The sequence below is a fragment of the Dama dama genome, chromosome 25, assembly GCF_033118175.1.
Source record: "Dama dama isolate Ldn47 chromosome 25, ASM3311817v1, whole genome shotgun sequence".
In the NCBI taxonomy this organism is placed as follows: domain Eukaryota; kingdom Metazoa; phylum Chordata; class Mammalia; order Artiodactyla; family Cervidae; genus Dama; species Dama dama.
This window is the reverse complement of record NC_083705.1, coordinates 36305222-36332364: the sequence shown is the minus strand read 5'-3', so window position 1 is coordinate 36332364 and position 27143 is coordinate 36305222. Positions and strand designations below refer to the sequence as shown.

At 37.4% G+C, this 27143-nt stretch overlaps 1 protein-coding gene across 2 annotated transcripts in view; it reads right to left on the bottom strand.

Moving 5' to 3' along the window:
- EMB (embigin) overlaps positions 1-26394 on the bottom strand; it is a 118685-nt gene extending 92291 nt beyond the window's left edge. For both annotated transcript variants that reach the window (XM_061129823.1, XM_061129824.1), the window contains exon 1: positions 26124-26394. In XM_061129823.1, the coding sequence (XP_060985806.1) occupies positions 26124-26355 (232 nt within the window). In that variant the 5' untranslated portion in view covers positions 26356-26394. The remainder of the gene's footprint in view (positions 1-26123) is intronic.
- Positions 26395-27143: the final 749 nt, after the last annotated feature.

Genomic DNA, 27143 nt, shown 5'->3' with positions numbered 1-27143 from the left:
ACCGGTTGGATTCCTGGGTCAGAAAGATCCGCTGGAGAAGGGATAAGTGACCCACTCCAGTATTCTTGGGCTTCTCTTGTGGCTCAGTTGGCAAAGAATCTGCCTGCAATGCAGGAGACCTGGGTTCGATTCCTGGGTTGGGAAGATCAGAGAGTCGGACACGACTGAACGAATTTCACTTTCACTAGAACCAGGATAGGTATTCATTGATCCAATCCTGACTGTAGGTGTCACTAATATTCTAATGGTGAATCAGTAGCTTACACTGGATTCATATTATAGATGAGCTTGTGTGATTCTGCTCATTTTTCTTTCAATTTGTTACCAAACCCTTTAGATGATGGTTCTTAACCTGAGTTACACATCACCATCAATTCTGGAAATGTCTAAAAACACGGTTTCACAGTACAATCTGATTCAGATCTATTGATGCAGAATCTTTCAGAAGAAAATCTATAAACCTAATCCTAGCCTCCATCCCTCTTGCCCTTCCTTCCTTCATCTTTTTTCCTTCCTCCCCTCCCTTTTTCTGCCTTCATTTTATTAGGATGAAAGTCATTAGTGTAAGATGAAAGAGAGAAACAAAGAAATAATGAAGAAATCAGTATCAAAAAAATCCTTGCTTAAAAGAACAAAAGCAAATGCTCAAATATCTTAGCTCTGAGTTTCTTTTTTTAAGTGAAACACACAATGGTTTATCCAGCTCATTTAAAAGTCACACTAAACTGTCTGAAAACAGATATAAGACCAAAAGAAGACAGCCTCTACTTTATGCTCTTTAAGATATGAGCTTTTCAGGACTTCCCTGGTTGTCCAGTGGTTGGTACGCTGCCTTCCAATGCACGGGGTGTGGGTTCGATCCTTGGTCAGGGAGCTAAGATCCAACCTACCTCAGGGCCAAAAACCCAAAACATAAAACAGAAGCAATATTGTAACAAATTCAATGAAGACTTTTAAAGTGGTCCACACCCAAAAAGTTTTAAAAATAAAACATGAACACTACTTTCAGTAGTTCCCACTGTTATTTTCATGTAGTATTTTATTGAAACTTCTGGGGAAGCTTCTCTGAAGGCCCAATCTGATGGTTGGTTTATTTGCCTACCTGTATTTCAATAGTATGAATTCCTTAAAGGAAATTTAACAGTACTGAGCTTGTCCTCAATTTTTCCTATGTGCCCTGATATTCATGGCTTCCACTGGCTAAAACACCCTTCCCCACTTTATTCATCTCTTGAATTTCTTCTTTATCCTTCTAAATGAAGCTTGAACATTCAGTAAATAATTATTGAGTGCCTCTCTAATGCCAAGAATTGTGATTGCACAGAAAATACAAAATTGAATTAGGCTTTGTCCCTTCACCAAGGATATTACTGTCTGGCTGTTGAAAGTGATAAGTAAATAAACAATTACAGCAATGTGTGATAAGGATGATGTTGAGAACACTTCGCTAACACTGCAAAGCAACATATCAATTGAACTAGAAGGCCATGATAAGGTGAAGCTACCAGTAGCATGTGTCTGTACACTGTCCTTGAAACTCTCCTCTTAATATTAGTATTTTTATCATTTGAAAGAAAACATAAAAAAAAATACTTTTAGTAAGACTTGAGGGAAAGCAAAGCTTCAGATGGGAAATCTAATATACTAGAGAGATGAACTAAGATCCAACCTAATATCAACAGTCTAGTTTGAGGGTTTGAACTCAAAGTAATGACATTTAATAAGGGGAAACTCTAGCATGAAGTCCTAGGCAGGTAGTCAGAAAGGGAAGATGCTCATAAAATGGAGGAGACCAAGGGAAAGTAGGAACCCATAAGCACAAATTGAAACCACAAGAGGGCAGATGGAAACCTATGTCAACTTTTGCTGCCTGGGACCTTGGTGACAAGGATATCCTGCAGAATTTCTAGGGTCCTTTGTCACAGAGGTAACGCACACCCCTGACCCAGGATTCAGGGTCAGGTGAAACTGAAATGAAGCTGACCGCAGATTCGGGGCAAGCTAGAAACAGTTGCAGGCCCAGCTAGCTGCTCCTCCACCCAAGGAAGTGAGTCAGCAGATCAGAAGCGTGTGTGAGCTCAAACAGAACTGTTGGTTCCCTTGACCCTCCAGTCTCCTAAGGATCTCCCTTGTGGTCCACTCTAGCACACAAAAAAGAGAGTTATGGAAAATGTAGTTCCGCATCTCCAAAATGACACATTATGAAGTGTCATGGTCTGCACCATGGGTTGAAAAAGAATTTCCAGACACGAGGCAGAAGCAGAGGGGACTAGAGCTTGTGAGAGCAGGAGACTGTGTCAGAACAGACGACTGGCTCAAGGGAGAGCCAACGACCAACATGGGTCATCTACCTGTTTTTATAGCCCAGAAAAAAGGAAGGAGGTAGAGATCTTGCCTTATGGGGGAGGAACATATACTTTCCTTATATGGAGAAGGAGAAGAACAGGACAAATACCTTTCCTTATATAAGACAAAAGGAAACAAGCCAGGCTGCCCAGGAGAGCTAAGAAATTTAGCGACAGTTGCAACGTTGTGAGAAGGAAGATAAGCATCTGGTGCTTTCTGTTCCTGTGTTCTGAGGCTCTGCAAACTTATTTTGTTCTTTAGTCCTCTGGGCACCACTTGAAGCCTAAACGGTAATGACATCATGTGGACATGCTGGTTTCTTAAAAATACTTTCATATATTCGTATGAAGTATTTTTAAGAAACCGGCATGTCCACATCATGTCATTATTGTTTAGGCTTCAAGTGGTGCCCAGAGGACTAAAGAACAAAATAAGTTCGAGGAGCCTCTGAATAACTGAACTGTTTGGGTAAACAGTACCTACAATCAATTCTGGGTATTGCAGTTTAAGAGGGTCTTGGTGGATCTGAGGATGCACATTATAATTCCCAGGTGGCACTAATGGTAAAGAACCTGCCTGCCAATGAAAGAGACATAAGAGATGCAGGTTTGATCCCTGGGTTGGGGAGATGCCCTGAAGGGGGGCATGGCAACCCACTCCGGTATTCATACCTGGAGAATCCCATGAACAGAGGAGCCTGGTGGGCTACGGTCCATGGGGTGGGTCTCAAAGAGTCAAACTTGACTGAAGTGACTTAGCATATATTTATATACATATATATATATACATAAAGATCCTGGTGATTCTTGAAATGTTTAAAGAGCTCTCGTGTAGAAGAGGTAATATGTTTATTTGGTTTGCTGCAGAGAATGAGCAGTTAAAATGTCACAGAGAGGTAAATTCTGGGAAATTTTTGGTTCAATTTAAAGTCTAAAACCCAATATGGAATGCACATTCTACAAAGGCAGGGAATATTGTGTGTGTGTGTGTGTGTGTGTGTGTGTGTGTTTGTGTGTGTGCACATGTGCTTTTAATTTCCAATGTTTAGTACATACCAGCTTATGTGTAAAATGATTTTCAAAAGTTTGTTGGATTAATCAACTAACTAATGGACAACCAGGGAAATTTTCTAACAAATGAAATTGAACTAGCTAACTGAAATGAACTATGTATGTATTCCATAATTCCATTATATCACAGTATAGTAAGCTCACCGTCTCTTCACAAACCTGTGCTATTAATATTACAAGGTGGTAAAATTCAGGAAACAGGAAACTGAAAACATAAGCAACCTTCATAAAAGATTCATAGAAATCTCAGATCTTAGAGAAATTAGTTCAATAAAATCATAGGGTCCAGTTATAGGATCCAGCCAATGAACCTAAGAAGGGTACAGGGAAAATAATTTTTTCTTCCCCTATACTCTGAAAATTGTATTTTATTTAGGGAGTGTAAGTGTTTTGAATTTCACTGATTGATTGTATTCTACTGGCCTGGTTGGTTTTCACTTTTTTTCAGTTTAACATTATTTAAAAATCTATCCATGCTCTTTAAATAGCTCATCAAGCTCAGTGTTTCTCCCTGCCACTCTGTTATTCCTAGTATGCTTTGATATTTTTAAAATTAATTTTCCTGGTTAAAAACAGCAAGAACAATCCCTTATGATTATACAGTGGAAGTAACAAATATATTTAAGGGATTAGCTCTGATATATAGAGTGCTGAAGAAAATGGATGAATTTCATGACATTGTACAGGAGGTGGTGATCAAAACCATCCCCAAGAAAAAGAAAGGCAAAAAGGCAAATGGCTGTCTGAGGAGGCCTTACAAATAGCTGAGAAAAGAAAAGTGAAAGGCAAAGGAGAAAAGGAAAGATATACCCATCTGAATGCAGAATTTCAGAGAATAGCAAAGAGAGATTCGAAAGCTTTCCTAAGTGAACAGTGCAAAGAAGTAGAGGAAAACAACATAATGGGAAAGACTAGAGATCTCTTCAAGAAAATTAGAAGTACCAAGCGAATATTTCATGCAAAGATGGGCACAATAAAGGACAGAAACGGTGTGTACCTAACAGAAGCAGAAGGTATTAAGAAAAGATGGCAAGAATACACAGAAGAACTATACAAAAAAGATCTTAACGCCCCAGATAATGATGATGGTGTGATCACTCACCTAGAGCCAGACATCTTGAAATGTGAAGTCAAGTGGTCCTTAGAGAGTGTCACTTAAACAAAGCAAGTGGAGGTGATGGAATTCCAGTTGAGCTATTTCAAATCCTAAAAGATGATGCAGCTAAATTGCTGCACTCAGTATGTGAGCAAATTTGGAAAACTCAGCAGTGGCCACGGGACTGCTCAAAAAAGATCAGTTTTCCTTCCAATCCCAAAGGGCAATGACAAAGAATGTTCAAACTACCATACAATGGCACTCATCTCACATGCTAGCAAAGTAATGCTCAAAATTCTCCAAGCCAGGCTTCAACAGTATATGAACCAAGAACTTCCAGATGTTCAAGCTGGATTTAGAAAAGGCAGCAGACCCAGAGATCAAATTGTCAACATCCGTTGGATCATAGGAAAAGCAAGAGAATTTAAAAAAAAAAACCCATCTACTTCTGCTTTATTGACTATGCTAAAGCCTTTGACTGTGTGGATCACAACAAACTGTGGAAAATTCTTCAAGACATGGAAGTACCAGAACACCTTACCTACCTCCTGCAACAGGTAGAACCAGACATGGAACAACAGACTAGTTCCAGATTGGGAAAGGAGTATGTCAAGGCTGTATATTGTCACTTTACCTATTTAACTTCCATGCAGAGTACATCATGGGAAATGCCAGGCTGGATGAAGCACAAGCTGGAATCAAGATTGCTGGGAGAAATATCAATAACCTCAGATATGTAGATGACACCACCCTTATGGCAGAAAGCAAAGAGGAACTAAAGAGCTTCTTGATGAAGGTAAAAGAGGAGAGTGAAAATTTTGACTTAAAACTCAACATTCAGAAAATGAAGATCATGGCATCCGGTCCAATCACTTCATGGCAAATAGATGGGGAGACAATAGAAACAGTGACAGACTTTATTTCTTGGGCTCCAAAATCACTGCAGATGCTGACTGCAGCCACAAAATTAAAAGACCCCTGATCCTTGGAAGAAAAGCTACAACAAACCTATTCAGCATATTAAAAAGCAGAGACGTTATTTTGCCAACGAAGGTCCATCTAGTAAAAGCTATGGTTTTTCCAGTAGTCATGTGTGGATGTGAAAGTTGGACTGTAAAGAAGGCTGAGCACTGAAGAGTTGATGCTTTTGAACTGTGGTGTTGGAGAAGCCTCTTGAGAGTCCCTTGGACAGCAAGGAGATCAAACCTGTCAATCCTAAAGGAAATCAGTCCTGAATATTCATTGAAAGGACTGATGCTGAAGCTGAAACTCCAATACTTTGGCCACATGATGCAAAGTTCATTAGAAAAGACCTTGATGCTAGGAAAGATTGATGTCAAGAGGAGAAGGCAATGACAGAGAATGAGATGTTGGATGGCATCACTGACTCAATGGACATAAGTGTGAGCAAGCTCCAGGAGTTGGTGATGGAAGGGGAATCTTGGCGTGCTGCAGTTCATATGGTTACAAAGAGTTGGACACGACTGAATGACTGAACTGAACTAAACACCTGGGATAACTTGTGATGTGACGTATGACTCCAACTTAATTTTCTTGAATTATATTAGTTTCCTAATGCCATCTACCAAAAAAATCTATTGTTTTTGCCCTCACTTATAGTGCAGCATTATCATATAGAAAATTCATATGTGTTTGTACATGTGTATATATATATTCCTGAGCTTGCCATTATGTTCTGAGGTCTTTCTATCTGTGATGAATTCCACATTGGTTTCATTATTATCATATCATTATTATGGCTTTGTACTATGCCTTGTATCTAGCAGGATGTGTTCCCATTCTTTGCTTTTTTTTTAGATAAAAATAACTAAATTATTCAAAGACCTTTATTCTCCCATGTATAATTTTTAATATAATTCCTGCTGCTGCTGCTAAGTCACTTCAGTCATGTCCGACTCTGTGCAACCCCATAGACGGCAGCCCACCAGGCTCCCCCATCCCTGGGATTCTCCAGGCAAGAACACTGGAGTGGGTTGCCATTTCCTTCTCCAATGCATGAAAGTGAAAAGTGAAAGTGAAGTCTCTCAGTAGTGTCCAACACTTCGTGACCCCATGAACTGCAGCCTACCAGGCTCCTCCATCCATGGGATTTTCCAGGCGAGAGTACTGGAGTGGGGTGCCATTGCCTTCTCCAAATATAATTCCTAAGTTCCCCTAAACATGCCTGATTGAACTTTGATTGAAAATAGGATAGCATGTCCTGAAAATATTGACCATGCATGTTTTAGACCCTTATTCTGTCTGGTCCATTAATCCTACTGACTTTCAGTTTTCAGTGTATTGCCTCTCTTTTATAACACTGCCACGCCAGTTCCCTAATTTTTTTCCTGTGTGTTGGTATTGGAGAATTAACTACATTGACAAGTCATATGTGCCCATGGCAGGTTTGAAATTCAGGCCCTAAATTACAATAAACTGGAAAGTGTAGAAATGGGATGGGTCCAGAGAGCATGAGGTTTAACAATCAAGGCTCAACCATTCTATTTTAAAATGCACCTTCCCCCATACAGCACCAGTAAGACCAAAGGACAACCTGGAGTCTCCGGTCTTCCCACCCCTGGTATCATTCAGCGTTTACCAGGAGAGCTCCAGCACAGCCCTGTATCCCCCTTCTGTGTTTGCTTTATGCAGCTACTCTTCCATTCTAGGGTCAGCCTCCCCTGACACTGTTAATGTCACCATCACAGGTCCTGCTTATTAGTTCAGATTATCCAGAAAACTTATTAGAGTTGGCAGTTTGCAACATTAACAAAACACATTTTTAGACTTTTATTCCCCAAGTTTGTACATGAGGGAACTTCCCAAGTGGCGTGAACGGTAAAGAATCTGCCTGCTAATGCAGGAGACATAAGAGATGCAGGTTCAATCCCTGAGTCAGGAAGATAGCCTGGAGTAGGAAGTGGCAATCCACTCCAGTATTTTTGCCTGTAAAATTCTATGGACAGAGGAGCCTGGAAGGCTACAGTCTATGGGGCTGCAAAGGATCGGACATGGCTGAGAGACCCAGCACACATATATGTATATGAGACCAGTCACAAAATTTCCAGCTTGCCAGGTAATGCAGTAGAAATTTATCAAGCTAGAAAAACTAACAAACAAACAAACACTACTTTCTCTCTATCACAGTTCAGACCATGACTGTACATACTTTTCCATGTAATAAAGTACATACACACACAGAGAGAAGGGACATAATCATTCATAGGGAAAGGGAGTGAGTATATGTACAGACTTGAAAGTAAAATTGCCTGGATTGGAACCCAGTGATGCTTTTGAGTTACTACATGACCTTGCACTGATTATTCAACCTCAGTTTCCCCAACCTACCAGCTACCTACCTCACAGGGTTGTTGTGAAGTTAAAATGAATTACTATATATATATGTGCATATAAAATTGGGCCCAGTACATGGTAAGTACCTTATAAATGTTGACTGTCGTTATTATCATTGCCCTCAGAGATTTCAGGAGCTTGAAATTTTTCAGTCTAGGAACTCACTGTTATTTATCCTTTTCCCCATTTTATGCCCTCTAGTGGTAATTTTAAACATAGCTTGTTTGATTTTACATGGATTCTTTTCCTTTTTGTTTTTTTAAATTTGTTTATTTTTTTAAATAAAGGATAATTGCTTTACAGAATTTTGGTGTTTTCTGTCAAATATCAACATGAATATAAACATACTTTGTTTCTCTGATTTTATAAAACCCAAATTATTTTAAGTGCAATCTTATATGTGTATCATTGGAGGCAATTTGCAACCATCTTTTATGGATTTGGTAAGGAATGAAATTAAAAGATGCTTACTCCTTGGAAGGAAAGTTATGACCAACCTGGACAGCATATTAAAAAGCAGACACATTACTTTCTCAACAAAGGTCCGTCTAGCCAAGGCTATGGTTTTTCCAGTGGTCATGTATGGATGTGAGAGTTGGACTATAAAGAAAGTTGAGCACCAAAGAATTGATGTTTTTGAACTGTGGTGTTGGAGAAGACTCTTGAGAGTCCCTTGGACTGCAAGGAGATCCAACCAGTCCATCCTAAAGGAGATCAGTCCTGGGTGTTCATTGGAAGGACTGATGTTGAAGTTGAAACTCCAATACTTTGACCACCTGATGTGAAGAGCTGACTCATTGGAAAAGATTCTGATGTTGGGAAAGATTGAGGGCAGGAGGAGAAGGGGATGACAGAGGCTGAGATGGTTGGATGGCATCACCAACTCGATGGACATGGGTTTGGGTGAACTCTGGGAGTTGCTGATGGACAGGGAAGCCTGGTGTGCTGCGGTTCATGGGGTCACAAAGAGTCGGACACGACTAAGCGACTGAACTGAACTGAAGGAATAGTTTGAGGATTGTCTTGCAAAAGAAATTTTCTACTCTTCAGTGCTTGTTTGGATTCATTTCTCAAGGAGAGCTTTGTCCAAAAGCAATCCCTTTCTCTAGAAACTAGAACTCTGCTTTACCTTGCATTCCCTACTATCTCCATTTTAAGCCTTGTAAAAGTAATAAGGCATTTTTACATTAGCAGTATTACTTCCCTGCCTCCTGAAAAGTAAGCATTAATCTACAAAGAAAACAATGTTCCAAAAATAAAATGGTAGCATCCAGAAGCTATTGGAAGCTTAACCAAATAATGATAAAACACTTACCTGAAGCTATTGGTTGCCTTGAAAAATCAGTCAGCTTCCTTCCTTTCCCTCCCTTTCCTTATTAAAACCTTTACTTATTCTCATTCTGAATTTAGACATAAAGCAGATTATTCTTTTTTTCCAGATCCCCTGAGATATAACTTCATGTAAGTTTAAAGTATACATGTGGTGATTTGATACAGATATATATTGTGAAACAATTGCCATAATAGCATTAATTAACACCTCCATCACCTCACATAATTCCCATTGTGTTTGTGTGGTGAGAACATTTACAACCTACTCTCCCAGCAACCTTCAAGTGTATAATAAAATATTGTTGACTATAGTCACCATGCTGTACTCCTAGAACTTACTCATCTTCTACCTGGAAGTTTGTACGTTTGATCAGCATCTCTCCATTCCCCCTATATCCCAGTCCCTGTCAACCACTATTCTACTCTTTAAAACAGATTATTCTTAACTGTTTTGTGGTGAAGGAGATTGCTGTCAACTGGTATGAGCAACGGTGCCCAGTCCCTTCCTTATTTCCCTTTCCCCTACTATGGCTGTTGTTGTTCAGTCGCCCAGTCCTGTCCGACTGTTCACAACCCCGTGGACTGCAGCACTCCAGGCCTCCCTGTCCCTCACCATCTCCCGGAGTTTGCCCAAGTTCATGTTCATTGCATCAGTGATGCCATCCCCTGACGCCCTCTTCTCCTTCTGCTCTCAATCCTTCCCAGCATTAGGGACTTTTCCAGTGAGTTGTCTGCTCACATCAGATGACCAAAATACTGGAGCTTCAGCATCAGTTCTTCCAGTGAATATTCAGGGTTGACCTCCCTTAAGATTGACTGGTTTGATCTCTTTATTGTCCAAGGGAATTTCAGGAGTCTTCTCCAGCACCACAATTCAAAGGCATCAATTCTTTGGCATTCTGCCTTCTTTACGGTCCAGCTCCCACAACCACATGTGATCACTGGGAAGGCCATAGCCTTGACTATACAGACCTTTGTCAGCAGAGTAATGTCTCTGCTTTTCAACGCACTGTCTAGGTTTGTCATCGCTTTCCTGCCAAGAAGCAATCACCTTCTGATTTCATGGCTGCAGTCACCGTCCACAGTGATGTTGGAGTCCAGGAAGAGGAAATCTGTCACTACTTCCACGTTTTTCCCTTCTATTTGCCTTGCAGTAATGGGGCCAGGTCTTAGTTTTGTCACGATTTTAGTTTTTTTAATATTTAGTCTTAAGCCGGCTCTTTCACTCTCCTCCTTCACCCTCATCAAGAGGCTCTTTAGTTCCTCTCGGCTTTCTGCAGAAAAAAAAACTTCAGTTTCCCCCCACACTATCAGAAAAAAAAGCAAAGACCTAATTGAAATTTTTCTTTTTCTATTTTACAGACTTAATTTTTTAGGGTGGTTTTAGGTACACAGCAAAATTGAGAGAAAATTAGGACATTTCTCATATGCTCCTCACAGGGATAACCTTCCCTATAACCAGCATTCTTAATAACAGATCTTAGATGTTTTTACAACACAGCTGTTTATATACATTTTTAAAATATCAACTTGGACCACACAAACAGCAAATAGACATATCATAAAGTGGGCTATATTAAACTGTAAGAAATTAATCAAGTTATTTGAAAGACCTTTTATTTTTATTTATATCCCAAAAAATTAAGTCAGAAAGGAGAATTGGAATAATAAACTATACGATTTAGTGAGTGCATCAAATATTCAAAAAATGCTCTTGAGCTATTTAATTTATTCATACATTATTTTGTCCTTGATCATAATAGGAACATAAATATAAGAGAAGGAAAGAACCTCCTTCATGGCTTAATGAGTCTGTTTGGTTTGACTGATGGCATTTATTTCATGATCCCTAAAACTTCCTTCTTTGAGCTTGGAGTGGAAAAAAGCTTACTATAAAGAAAATTTTATTACCTCCCCTTTCTGAGTTAGTGAAAGAAGACATGTCTTTCTGATGCAGATTGCAAATCATTACCATTGAGTAAGAAAGATAAGAGCAGAAAAAGATGGAAAGTCTGACTAGAAAGTCTGACTACTTGCTTCAGAAAAGAAGTATGAGTCACTCTAGGAATGGCCAACGAGGACTTTTCAGGAAAAGACATAAACCAGATCCATAAGCTGTGACTGGCAAACAGCACAGGTATTAGAAATCAATTTTTGCTACCAGTTCTTATCAACTTTCAGTTCTAAATTCTACAAGCATAACCCGTGTAAGCCAATATACCTATGATACATTTAGATTATATGCTATGATTTATTTAATACACTTCATTTACTTTAATTCCATTGGATGGAAGAGTTAGCAAAAGCAAAATAAAATTAAAAAGAGATTTTTTAAAGTATTCAAAGAAGAGACAAAGGTTGTCTCTTCTGACCAAATTCTCATCAGGCTCCTCCAAGTCCTACTCTCTACCAGACCTAAAGCTTGGTCTTTAAAGACTTAAACAGGGATTCCCAAGTAGTACTAGTGCTAACAAACCTGCCTGCCAATGCCGGAGACATAGGAGACATGGGTTCCATCCCTGGATTAGGAAGATCCACTTGAGAAGCGCATGACAACCCACTCCAGTATTCTCTCCTGGAGAATCCCATGGACAGAGCAACCTGGAGGGTGACAGCCATGGAGTCACAAAGTGTCAGACATGACCGAAGCAACTTAGCACAAACACATAGCTTCTAATCACTCAAGACCAGAGAAAACTCACAGCTGCCTCCAAAATTTACTGTGTGTTCCAGCCAAAACCTGAAGAGGGAGCCCTTGTCTCCAGCCTTGATGGAGGATAGGAGCTTAATTTCATTAAACCGTAAATGCCAGTTAGCAAACCCAGATGGCTTTCACATGGACCAATTCTCCTACCTGCTCTTTGTAAGTTTTCACTTTCTTGATTTTATGAGTCCTCAACCACTCCCTTCCCCAGTCACGCCTTCTCCTTTTAAAATGCCCAGTCACTTCCGTACAAATCAAAGCTGAGTTCAGTTCACACCAGACTCTTTTCTCTATGCGATATTATATTACTGATTATCTGTGCAATATTATGTTACTATCCTTACCACTTTCATGTCTAGCTTTATCTCTGACAGAGGAAGTGAAAGAAACAGAAAAAATAAGATGTTCCCCTCTCAAAAGAAAAATGCCCAGTCCAGTAATATTGAACTAAAGGGAAATATATGAACTCACTGATTAAAAATGTTTTATTCGTGCTTTTTGTGGAGTCCTATCCCAATAATCTACAGGTGGGAGGTACAACTGAATAAAAAAAGCAGCAGGCTAAACTGTTGGTCACTCAGTCAAGTCTGACTCTTTGCGACCCCAAGGACTGTAGGCCATGGCTCCTCTGTCCATGGAATTCTCCAAGCAAGAATACTGGTGTGGATTGCCATTCCATTCTCCAGGGGATCTTTTCAACCCAGGGACTGAACCAGGGTCTCCTGCGTTGTAGGCAGATTCTTTACCTTCTGAGCCACCAGAACTTACTCTATTCAAATCTTTAGGCAATGAATATACCAGAGGACAGAATGTACTATGTAAATCAAAATACACAATACAATTACTACATTTCTTTGGTACAACACACAGACAGTGAATGGGAACAAAGAACAAAGACAAGTGAATTTCAATCTATGAAATAATAAAGCAGACAAAAAAGATCCAAGAAGTTGGAAATCAAGAAATTAAAATATGTAAATAGGTAAGAAGTGGACAGTTGGAATTTCTCCATTATTCTTCAGGAGCTACATTAAAAAAGATTAGGAAAATAACCATTAAGAAACACCACACCTTAAAAATCCAACCACCAGAAATATTCATGCAATTTTTACTTGAATTTTTAAATTATTGTACTTCTTCTCTCTGCCTGCAATCCAGGAGATACAGGAGATATGGGTTTGATTCCTGGGTCAGGAAGATCCCCTGGAGAAGGGCATAGCGACTCACTCCTATATTCTCGCCTAGAGAATCTCATGGACAAAGGAGCCTAGTGGGCCGCAGTCTGTGGGGTCACAAAGAATAGGACAAGACTGAAGTGACTGGACATGCGTTTATTCTCTGTACTTTAATTGAATTTTTTAGTCATTTACATTTTTACATATTTTATTTGTCTGATAATTATGAAATGGGGAAAATCTTCGCTATTTTCCACTCAGATAAGAAATGCTGCTATGAAACCTGCAAATTTATACCAGAGATAGGCAATGAAGAACTTCTGGAGTTTGTTTGCTTTCTTTCTCTCTGCTCCAAAAACACACAATTTCAGAAACTTTTTTTGTTGGTTTTACCACACAAAAACATAGTTCTCTTTAAAAATGGCATTGGAACCATTGGAAATTCTCTTAAACTACCAGTGCTAAGTATAACATGTTTTATATTTAACAGTAACAAGAATTATTCTGTTCTTAGTGAGATTCTATATTACAAAATAAAAAGAATAGTTTCACTTAAATAAGGTAACTGATTCCATTAATTTCTTTCTGATAATTAATATATGTATATATTGCTTTAGGTGTATTTAGAAACTACTTTTATCTTATTCTTAACAGCACCTGTAAAATTTAGGTACAATAGCAAAATTTTACAAGCTAGAATTTTACTCAAATCCTATCTTCTAATGGAAACCTGCCTGTGAATTCTTTTGGCAGTCTATTTTGCTATTTATCCATCTGTACAATTTTTTGATCTTTTACAATGGACTGGACACTATTTTAGGTGCTGAAAATATAAGGCAAGCAAAACCAAAAAGGGCTCTGGCTCTACAGAACATGTGTTCAGTACAATGACCTAAGGCAAAGTGCAAAATACAATGCAAAGGACTTGGGAAGTTCTAAAAATCAAGAGCTCAGTGCAATAGCGAGAAGAAGTAAAATAGCAATAATAATACTGTAATCTATTGTTTTGCTCAAAAAGTGAGCCTCTGCTTCAAATTTTATTACAATTAAAGTACAAAAATGCCACTAGAAAGACAACACTTGGGATCAAGGTGGAAATGTATATGAAACTGCTCAAGCTAATGGAATGGAAATAATCATATTTTAAGATTTCTAGTGTGTGATATTTCATTTTTTAAAAACAATTTAAATGTGTACATTATGTGCATACTCCCAAAGTATCTGCAGAGAGAATAGACTAGTATACAGTACAGGCTCCTATCTTACTATGCTCACTGTAGCTGAATCTTTATTCCTTGGGCTTTGTGAATGAAACTAAATGTTTACTCCTTGGGCTTTGTGAAAAAGTGTCCTAAGCATTTCTTTCTCACAAATTTAAGTTAGGTAGAATATTGTTACTCATGCTTATAGCTAATTTTCTGGTAATTTTTTTAATAGTTTTTATACACATCCTTGCTAGAGTGTAGCTTAATTGTAGAGGTTTTAATCATTTGATTTTTCTTTCCTGTTCAATTGGCTTTGTTTTGTGTGGTTTATTTGTTTTGCTTTATCTTGTTTTGTTTGCATGGAGATTTAAGAGTAAACAATTTATATACGAAAAAAGACACAAGAAGCATCCTAAAGGGCTCAAATCTCATAAATATTTATATATGTGCATGTGTGCTAAGTCATTTCAGTTGTGTCCAACTTTTTGCAACCCTATGGCTCCTCTGTCCATGGGATTCTCCAGGCAGGAATACTGGAGTGGGTTGCCATGCTCTCCTCCAAGGGATATTCCCAACCCAGGGATTGAACCCACATCTCCTGGGTGTCCTGCATTGCAAGCAGATTCTTTACCACTGAGCCACAGGGAAAGCTCAATAGACTTATATTATATAAATATATGGGCTTCCCAGGTGGTGCTGAGCTTCCGAGGCAGCTCAAACTGTAAAGAATCTGCCTGCAATGTGGGAGACCTGGGTCAGGAAGATACCCTAGAGAAGGAAAGACAACCCACTCCAGTATTCTTGCCTGGAGAATCCCATGGGCAGAGGAGCCTGGGGGGCTACAGTCGATGAGGTCCTGAAGAGTCAGACACGACTGAGCGACTTAATATAATATATACTCCAGGTGGCGCTAGTGGTAAAGAATCTGCCTGCCAGTGAGGAGACACAGGAGACAGCAGATTCAGTCCTGGGCCGGGAAGATCCCCTGGAGAAGGAAATGGCAACCAACTCCAGTGTTCTTGCCTGGAGAATCCCATGGACAGAGGAGCCCGTCCATGGTGAGACAATCCATGGGGTTGCCAAGAGTCAGACAGGACACAGCAACTATGCAGACATGCGTATCAATTTAGTCCTACAAGGAATTTGCTCATGCAGTCATGGAGACTGAAAAGTCCCAAGGTCTGCAGGGTGAGTAAGCAAGCTAGAGACTCAAGAAAACTGAAAGCATGGTTCCAGTCCTTAGGCCAGTAGGCTTGAGACCCAGGAAGAGCTAGTGATTCAGTTCAAGTCTGAAAGCAGGAAAAACTATTATCTCAGTTCAAAGCCAGTCAGGCAGAAGGAGTTTCCTCTTACTCAGCTTTTCTGTTCTATTTGGTGTACTGATCCAAATATGAAATCTCATCCAAACACCTTCATCAAAATATCCAAAATAATGTTTCACCAAATACATGGGTCCAGTCAAATTGACACATAAAATTAACCATCATATGTAACTTTAATTAGTATCCTTTGTCTTCTCAAGCTTACAAATAATTCCATAGCATTCAGAGGAAAGAGAGAGAGAGGTGACACAATAACAACCCACAGACAACTATTTACTGCATACCTATTGTTTGTTCACAGACTGCCTTCTATGTTTTGGTCATCTGGCTGTGAATCTAATCTATGCAATCAGACCTAATCCATTTAGGTATATGCAGCAGGAGGTCAAGATGAGATGAGAATTTTCCTGGGAATTTAGGTAGTATTAAAGGGGGAAAGGTGAGCACACAGATTGAACAAGCAGGAGTAAAGATAGGGATAGATATGACATGTTAGGATAGAGAATTCAGTTTATTTGGAGCGGAGTATGCCCATAGATCAGTGATGGGAAATAAGGTTAGACAGGTAGGGACGCAGTAGTCCATTTATGAGAAATTTGAAACTTACATAGTGCATCTGTATAGTGATCTACAATTTTAAAACTGCTTTGAGATATTTATCGTTTTTTAATCCTTAAAACCACTTTTAACAACTTTGTAAGGTATATATTGTCATTATTCATTTTTATAGTGGAGAAGGCTTATTATTATATAGACATTGGAGCACTCATCTGATTCCTACATCCGTGGTCTTTTCCCACTGAAGTGCCAGTCAAGGACCATTTATGATTCTTGAGCAAGGAGTGTTACTATAAAAACAGTGTTTTAGAAGGTTTGATCTTAGTTTATGAGATGCATTGAAGACTGGCACCTGGAAAAAAAAAAAGAGTGGCACCTGGGAAGTCAGGAGGCAGCAATAATGCTTTGTGTTTATCCAGGCATTAAGTGTTACCACAGAACAAAGAAATGTAGGAATATTGATATGGGTGCAGTCATTTTTAAAGGAAGAAATGACAAATTCATATGTGTGATCTATTAATATGTATGAAGTAAGATATACAGTAAAGACATAGAGATAAGAGAAATAGATCCCCACTTAAAACATTTAGAGAGATATATTTTATCTAAGTTTAAATTCACCTTAGCTTTAAAGCTGTACAAATGTTCAATGTCATTTTTGTCTTACATCATCTTGTGATACCCCTCACATTTAGGGGGAAAAAACTCTCACAAGAAGTTCATTCTCATAAATTTAAAATCATCTCATGGAACACCCAACAGATTCAAACAACTTGAAAAAAAGATAATTGTTGAAAGTACTTCTATGTTTAAACTACTTTTTTTTTTCAGGTCTTTCTTTTCTTATGATAATGACCTTCATTATAATACTGCTAAATATATCTCACAAACACTTTTGGACAATGCTTATATATAGAGTGTTTTTTTTCTTTTATTGGATACACAGAAAATTGAAAAATAGGCCCTCAGCAAGAGAGGATAGAGAGAGGAGGCTATTCTGAGAATTTAAAAATCATAAAAAAATGCATCATTAAATTTCCACTTATTTTTAAGATACACATTGAAAACAAACTTTGAATTTAATTCAATTGACCTCTGTTTCCTTTCTGGTTTGATACAAAATAAATACATATTCTCTTAGGATAAGAAATTGTCCAAGCAAATAAAATAAATGTAGTTCTTGTAGACTCAGAGCAAATCCAGTCATTTAAAAGACTCTGTTATCATATTTAAAGTAACAGTCAAAGAAAAATTGGCTTTTATAGGTAGAGTTTATACTGACCAATTCTCTGTTTTGTTTGGTTTTGGACACTTACTCATTTAGAATTTAGATAAAAAATAAAATATTTTTTTTAATATTTTTTAAAGATTTTTTAATATGGATCATTTTAAAGGTCCTTATTGAATTTGTTACAATATTGCTTCTATTTTATATTTTGGGGGGGTTTTGATTATAAGGCATGTGGGACCTTAGCTATCCGACCAGGGATCAAACCCACACTGCCTGCATTGGAAGGCAAAGTCTTAATTACTGGACTGCCAAGGAAGTCCCAAAACACTTGTTCTTTATCTTACATAAAGATTCAAAGAACAGAAAAGAAAACACAAATAAATATGACATCGTTTCTACTATTTAAGAGTTTAGAAAAAGATTTATGAGTGTCAGAAAAATTCAGCAATTGTTGTTTTAGTCAAACTCACTACATATGAGGAAGAAATAAGTCCAAATTGAGTTTATCTAAATCAATGGTACAGTTACTGGGGTCAATGAGAGTAGTCATGATGGGTATCAGGTATAAGAGGGAATGTACATAATAAAGCTTCATATAGATCTGTCCTGCAGGAGGGAGCACATCTGCAATGCAGTGAGGAAGGACAAACAAGCTGGGTGAGTGTGAGAAACAGCTTGACTATTGGGAAGTGTGTGGCCAAGGGCCTTGCATGTTAATAAAGATTCTCTAACTCAGTGGAGGGGAAATTTTTTTAAAGCAGCATGGAAATATATCATGAGACTTCTATAGACTCAAGATACTTCAAAATGAAACTGGCCAAAATGCCAAACCTTACATACTTTCCACCAGAATACAGAAATGGAGATTCTCTCTAAAAGTATGATGTTTTGATTTCTTGTAAAAAGAGAAAGCAAGGGAAAAAGGAAAGAACATTTTGTTAGGCTGAATTAAGTTCTTTCTTACAAAAATAAAGTTCAAGATTAATAGTAATTAGAAGGGAAGGCAGGCTGAGGGAGAGCAAAATGGCTTAAGGGATCAAGTGTATGGTGACGAATGGAAACTAAACTTTGTGACGAATGAAAACTAAACCATTGCTGGTGAGCACGCGGTAATGTATACAGAAGTTGGAATATAATCTACACATGAAACTTATATAATGTTATCAGCAATGTTGCCTCAATTTTTTAAACCATCAGCAAAAAAAATGTAGTTCCGCCTCAGACTATCTTTTTGTTTCCTATTGGCAGAAAAAATAATCAATACAATTCAAACAAACCTTAATATAAATTTTATTTTCTTCCTCATTACCTTATGCACAGTTGAGCTACCTATGGATCATTTATTCCACCTACAGAATTGCAGAAAAAAATTTTAAACCTTTTCCAAATATTTTACATAAATAATAACCTATTTGTGCTTCATAGTTGATTGGCTCCATGTAAGTTTGTTTTCCTTTAAAAAAAAATCTCATATCAAAATGTGAGAAACATTCCTTCCTCCATCTCAAGCTATGTTTAAAATTGCTCAGGTGGTGCTATCATCAGCATTTTACTTATTCTTTGTGCATATACGATAATCGTCATTTGTGTTTCTTACAAGTCTTGTAATTTTTACTAAAATACTGATTTCCTGCTAAGATACTTCCAGTGCATACACACCATATTTTTGTATTCTTTCATCCATCTGCTAGTTGTGAACATCAAACTATAACTCATATCTAAATAATCAGAATCAATGTTAGTAGACGGTCAGAACTCGGTAACTGAAGACTAAAGAAACAAATGACTGGATGAATGACAAATGAATGGATGTTAAATACAGCCATGTGGGAGAAGGGATATATTGATTATATCTGTAATTGATCTGGGAAAAAAAAAAAGGTAAAATAAATATCCTGGCAAGATAAAACTTGTATTTCAGCATTAAACTAAAATTACAAGTAGAGAATAGAAATAATTGTAAAATTGTATCTTGTATAAGTAATACATACAAATATGTGTAATTATGTTATATGTAATTATGTTATGTGTTATTATGTGTAATTACACAATCTCTGTGTAAATGTTTTACAATATTGTAGATAAGATTAAGGTCACTTTGAATATAATACCATGGATGATACATATAATATTGATTTGTGGATATGTGGAGTTCTTTTCCCCAAGTGAACTTTGAATAGATGGTTTGTAATAGAAATGAGGGACAAAACCAAGGCAGACTGTCTACACAGCAACAATAGAAATAGTTAAGAGCTCCTAAATTCCAGTCACTTTTTAAAATACTTGTGTGCACGTTAACACACTTAAGCCTTACAAAGACCTGAGGTAGTTACTAGATTCTTCCCATTGTGCAGATGAGTAAACTGAGGCATTTAGAGGGTAAGTGACTTCTCCACAGAAAATGTACAGAGAAAGGGGAGACTCTGATTGAGTACTGATCACACAACCGTCATTGACATGCAGCAGGCATCTGTGTTGGTACAAAACAGGCTCCCACCCAAGTTAACTCACATTACTCATGTGTCTGTGGAATACTCTAGCAAATTCTAGGATTTATATTCTGTTTACCAATTGGTTGTTCTTCTCATATATGGGGAATCTGCTTCCGTTCTCAAGCGTGTTTCTTTTTGATGAATAATTGAATCAAATTCACAAGTGGGGACTCAGATATCCCAAGGTCTTCTGGGCATCAATATTAATATACTCCTGTTCAACATAGATGATACCAACTAAGCATCATGCCCATAAGCTACACATGAGGCATTTTTAGTGTGCCTGAATTGTCCTACCCTTGTGTTAGCTTTCACGTTAAATTATATTTATCTCTCAAATTCTTGCTTAGGCTGCCATCTTCTCAGTGAAGTCTTGCTTCCCTGTATTTCTTCTGACTCTTACATGCTGTTAGTATGGCACTGTTATTCTAGATTTTGAATTTTTTTTACATGCTGGTCTCACACTAGGCAGTAAGACCCTTGAGATGATGCTGTTAGTGTTGCCCATGTCTGATGTTAGATGCATTGCAAATGCCTGTGAAATAAATTGAAATCTGACTACTATATCAGCATCATTGCAGTCTGATTTACACGACTACCTTTGCAGCTCAGTTTTTAGCTAGGACATGAATTAACTCCTATTTGTGGTGAACAATTTGTTTCATAATTTCGCCAAATAGTCCACAAAGCTATATTCTTCCCATATGCTCTATTCTTTCTATTTTCTTGATATTCTTAGTAGTATTTTTGCATGTGGAGGGAGATTTTTATATGTCTATTAAATTTAAGAAGAATTCTACCAATTCAAAGTCCCCACATGTATTGATAGTGGCAAATTTAACACACTGCCCATTTTTACAAAAATATATTGTCCTTAGAATTAGAAAAAACAATGTCTAATTCTACCAAAATGAGCTTACTAGCAATTGTTATTCCCACTCAAAAATGAACTCACTTTTCAAATAAATTTTCCTGACAGTAAGTTCTGTAAAAAGCAACTCCTATTTCTAGCAGGAAAGCCGATTAAGAAACCCTGCCATCACTATAAATACCTAGACACAGCAGGTGAAATATAACAAAACTTATTTTAAATGCCTAAGTAAGTTTTCAACGAAGAGGCGAATTGGTCAGTACCAGAAATAAACTGGAAACTGAAAACAAATGGTAAGCATGTGAATGGAACCTGAAACTGTCCTGTGATGTGTTTTTCCTCCCAGAACTTTAGGGACTCAAGCTGTACATCCCCTGAGAGACGGGGAACAAGGGGTGTGCTCTCCAGTCTATGCAAGACAGAGAATTGGAACTGAGAGAACAGAGTTGGGACCCTCACATGTCTACACGTTTGGTGGATGATTTAATTTTTTAAATTGCCCAATGTCACGGGCAGATAATAAGAGAGCTTATCCCGTCTCTTCCTCTGCTCTATGTGGAAAAAAATATATATTGGCGAATATATAAATGTATACAGATATATTCCCAAATAAAGTGAAATTCTAGTCTTATGGCTACAGTGGGTTTGAGGGTAAAATTAACATGTACTATTAATGCATCATAGTGTCCCTAAGGCAGTGATTACCATCAGGCGACTTGGTACAACTAACGCAAAGCTGTTCCTTAAAGCTAGGCCACATGTATAATCTCACAAGAAAGGGAGGACAAAAGTGCAAGAATAAACTGACAATTAAGAACTAACAACACATATGGAAATCACAGAAAAAAATAGCCATGAAAGAGACTGATCAGACACAACAGGGAAATTAGAGAGACTCAAGAACTTGAGCTGCAGAGAGATAATCTAAATGGGAGTATAAAAATATGACATATCAGTTTTTAAAACTTTTATAAATGCCCAGAGGAATAAACATGGTTGTGTTGACAGGTAACACAAGTAATGAACAGACAGTGAGTGTGGAGGTCTACAGGAAGTAGAGATCAGACAGTCAAGATGAGAAAAACAGACCCATTTAAGGGAAACAGTTTGAAGGAGAAGAATTTAGTAAAAATAGCCTAATTTTGGTGCATATTACAAAACCATGAGGAGTAAGGTTAACCACATAGAATGAGTCCATTTCAGGGCTTCTCAGGTGGCCCAGTGGTAAAGATTCTGCCTGCCAATGCAGGAGCCACAGCAGATGCAGATTCCATCCTTGGGTTGGGAAGATTCTCCTGGAGGGGGAATTAGCAATCCATTCCAGTATTCTTGCCTGGAAAATTCCACAGACAGAGGAACATGATGGGCTACAGTCCATGGGGTCGCAAAGTGTCTAACACAACTGAACGGACTAAGCATGCATGCAAGCCAAGCTGAAGTAGGCAGTGTGGGTAGTTTCCAACATCCACCCCCTCACTTCCCCGACAAGAGGCAGTATAATTGGGGAATGAAACTCAGTTTTGGATGGGTCTGCTTTATCCTCCCTGCCCAAACCATGTGTGACCTAGAATGTAGTACTTTAATAGTGAAGGACAGGGAAGCCTGGTGTGCTGCAGTCTATGGGATCTCAAAGAGTCAGACACAACAACAACAACTTTAACTGTAGAACTCTGCCTGCAAACAGCCCCTTGACACTCCATGCCTCTCGTAAATTCTATTCCCTTGCCTTCTTCTCCCCCACGTTGTTTTCTGAAATTTTAGTGTCGAACAAGATAAAAACAAAAAAAACACGCCAAAAAAAATGAAGCACTTTTAAATATCCCTGCTGCCTTCAAAGCAGTACCTACGTAGTAGCCTAACAGATATTTAGAATTCAGGTTGGGGTAATGAAGGAGAAAGTACAAGTAGTACAAATACAAGTACTTGTGAGTGCAAGTACAAGTGATGAGTTGATAAATGTCCATAGCCGGCTGGGGGGTTAAGGGCTGATTTGTAGACTTTGGTGATTTCTATGATATAAGTATTCCCACCATGAGTGACTGCAAGCTTCCCTTTAACAGCCAGCTTCAAAATGTCTGGTTATTTAGCACTTGATTATCTCAAACCACTACAAGTTGGCTCCAGCACACTGCTGTCCGCCGACATTCAGAAGACAGTATTGAACCATCTCAGATACACCCTCCCAGGAGAGTTGTCCGCTGTATTTTCCTAACTGGTTGTATCAACCCATGGATAGTAAATATTCTTCTCAGATTCTATAAGTAGTGTTACTGCCATCTTAGGTGTTGGATGGTAATGTGGACTTTGTCTTTGTCTTTAGATAAATAGAAAATTTATACTAATGGAAAATTGGGAAACAATAAACCAGAGTCTATTTTAAATTGGACTCCCAAGCTATAAAATATTATAATATTTCTAAATTTGTTGATCATTTACTCAGCAAAATGTATTAAACACTTTCTAGGCACAGTTTGTCTTCAACCAACCAAACAATTCCATCTCCCCTGCTCCCAGAAATGTTTTCTAATTTGGTTTTTAAATATTCCATTTCTTTCTTCTATGTAAACAGGATAACAAGGCAATATCTGTACACAATAATCATATTTTTAAAGTATAAATTCTGGAAGGAAAGAAACATACTTAAATGTTTAAAATATGACAGATCATGGTAAAACATCTGCAAGCATAACTTTTTTTTAAACAAGCCACCTGAATTTTGGCAAGTCACAAGATCAATAATCCACCTATGATAGTAATTAAAATAATTGATTGTAGTACTTTTTGTGATAGAAAAAATCTGAAATGTCCATTAATTGGAAAATAAATTTGTGATAAATACATAAAATGAAATTTTACATAGCAGAGAGGATGAATAAATCCAACCTATACAAATCCATATGGGTGAAACTTACAAATTTAATACTGAAAAAAACTGCTGGCTTATACATATAATATGATGCTTTTTAAATAAAAACTTTAAAACCTTTGTATATATGTATTATACATAGACGTATATATATATAGTCTGCCATTCATGGTGGTAAAACAGAATTCTCATGAAAGTATTTCAGTAACCTCAGAAGTTGAAAGAAACTTGATGGTATTAAAAAGAGGTTCATAATTAGCTTTATCTATATCAGAATGTTTTATTTCTAAGTTGGTGATTTGCATACAGATTTTTGTTTACTTTTTGTCCTTTTGGAATGTATGAAAATTTCCATAATATATTTTAATAATTAAAAATGTAAAATCCACTGACTAAACATTTATAGCTTCACAATATTTTGTGATTTAAGTATTAGTCAACAGAGTGTTATCCTGTGCATAAAAATCCTCATTAGTCTTTCCCACTTTCAAGTTTGGAAATTAATTTCTTTAATACTTAATTAATAATATGTCACTAATGTTATTAAGGATATTCTACTCAATTTCAAATCATAACTTGCAGAGTAATACATTTATAAAACATCAGAATTAATAACTAGGAATGAGAGATTAGTGTCATCTTACCTAGAATAAATATAATGATGACACAAATTCAATCTCTCTTTGTTACTCATCATCCACATTTCATGCCAGGAAGATCTAGTAGATTTTTCATGATCAAGATTTGTGATGTCATGTGAATGTGTATGCTAGTACATGTGTGCACAGAAATATGTGTTCCCATGTATGTGTATCCAGAGAACAGTGTCTGTGATATAATTTTTAATTATGGAAATTGATCCAAGGAACAGAACACAAATTGTAATCAAACAGGAATATTTAGTTTTTCTGAAACTAGAACATTGATTAAAGAGACTCAAAGAGATTAATTCTCTGACCTAGAAACCCCAGCTTTGCCAAATTCAGTATTGAAATTATATATTGGATATAAACACTGTTGAGAAAACTGAATAGGCTACGGAGAATATTTCTTCTCCTTCCATTGAATTTTAAGGTCAGATTCAGAGAAAAATTGCCTTGCAATGGGTTAGGTTTGGGAAAACAAAAGTCCAGCTAACCATAGATTTTCAAAATTCTATCCCCAGTGGTCTAGTGGTTAGAATTCTGCACTGTAGAAATTCTAGGCCTCCTTTGATCTCTGACTAGTTTTGTGACCTTACTTTTCTGATGTTATTTTTCTATTTCATTTTTCTCTCACTTGTGTAAATTATCTGATGTTCTCTGTGTACATAATCCATACTGATTATATTTATGTTATAAAATATTTAGTAGAATTTCTTTCCCCAAGACAACCCATGACTTACATGTGCCTCAGAATTTTCCCCTGAGATACAAGAAAGTTTCCTAGCACTACAAAAAATGAAATAAGATATTTCTCTGGTTCATCCTTGGTAGGAAAATACTAGATTACTTGGCACCTAAAAGAACAAATAATGTACATGTATATGTACTTTCCCCAAAATGAGGAGAAGTAGGATGATTTACTAGTGCTTGAACTTTTCTAGTCAGCAAGGGCCACACAATTTTTTTTTGTATAACTAATTTAGCTTTATCAAATTCTAGCACAAATTTATTTTTAAAAAATAAAATATTTATCACCCTATATGGAATATTTTTATGCCCAAATTACAATTTAAGTAGGATTTATTTACTTTCAAATGGATTTGTCTAACATTTTAAATATTTAATTTTTAAAAATTAAATCTTAATTCAAATTTTAAGGTAAACATTTATTGTATAAGGTGGTATTCAGCTTTATTTGAATTAAAATGTTATATTAATTGACATCTTGCATGCATAAAAATGAACTTATGATGATTCTTTTTATTCTGTTTTGTTTCATTTTTAAGTAAGGGTTGAGTTGCAGGTGTGACCAAACCAGAACCTTGATAATAATCCTCGTAGATGAATGAATATTCTGAAATGTACAACTCTAGTTTGATGAAGTAGTGAAGATGAGCTCATGGTGGAAATAAAATGTAATGATATCATCAAAGGGGTTCCCTAGTGTCTCAGTGGTAAAGAATCCACCTGCCAGTGTAGGAGATGCAGGTTCAATCCCTGGGTCAGAAAGATCCCCTCTAGAAGGAAATGGCTACCCACCGCAGTATTCTCACTTGGAGAATCCCATGGACAGAGGAACCTGGTGGGCTATACTCCATGGGGTCACAAAGAGTCAGATATAACTGAGGAACAACAACAATACCATCAAAAGAAATTTAATCTGTACCTTCATAAGAAATGTTGGTTTTTTTAGGATGAAAGTACAATTAATTGCCAAATATCATTATTTGTTTGAAGTAATCAACTCCTTTGCCAAAAATAGTCCAAGAGGGAAAATTTCCCTTTCTTTCCTTACCACCACCAGCAAATTTCCCCAAAACTTAAAGGACAAGTTATCGTACACTTACAAATGCTCACCTGGCTTCTTGAGTCTTCTGACCCCAAGTATAGAACTTCTGTCAGGTGACTGCCAGATTCCCATGCTCACATCTGCCCCCCAGACTTCAACAGGTTGTTGCTCATTGGGATGTCCTGCCGTCACCACTGGTGCTTCATCTGCCAAAACCGCCAGTGTCTCCACTCTCCCAGGGGTCAGCTGGCCCAGCACCACCTTCATGCACCAGCCACCAGAGGAACTGCAGCAGCCCATGTGCTGGGCCCAACTTCATAGAATTACCAACAGCTGTTTCCTCCCATCACGTCTAGATCCAGGTAAAGTATTCCGCCCTGAGACCTGAAACAGGGCTCTGCCAGCACCTGATAACACAGTTCAGAAGTGTGCAGGTTTAATACCGCATGGACTAACTTAGGTTAAATAGAGTCAAGAAAATGGGAAAACCTAGCAGATAAATTCCTGTACTTTCCTTGTCTTTCAGACTGTTCTGAGTTAACAAAGATTCCTTAAGACCTTCCTCGAAGACTTCTGAACTGATTGTGAGAGATATGTTGTTTTTCCTTCTGAAGCTGAGGTTGCAGGGTCATGGACCACCTTCCTTCCTGGACTCACCTCTTTGACCCACACTCTTTTTGCCCTGGCATTGACCCTCCCCATAAAGTCTTAGGATGCAGGCTCTATTTTTCAGGGAGCTTTAAGACATCAAACTTTGGGGGCATACCTAATCTTAAAGTTGTAAGAAATCTAAAGTACTATGGAAATAATTAGAAATCTTTCTGCAAAACTCCACTTGAATATCCATAGCTATCACTCCTTAACAACATGGCCCCAGAGTTAAAAATAAATAAAAAAGACAAAGTTCTCCTTAATCCAGGAAATTAATCTAGTTCAGGAGATTTTGTTTTTTATACAGTTCTATACTATGTGATGTAAAATTCTTACCATTTTTTTAAACCTCAGTATGGACTGGTAAATGATAACCAAATAATTTAAAAATGAATGTTTTTAAAGAACTATAGGAAACATATGATTAGTTTACTATG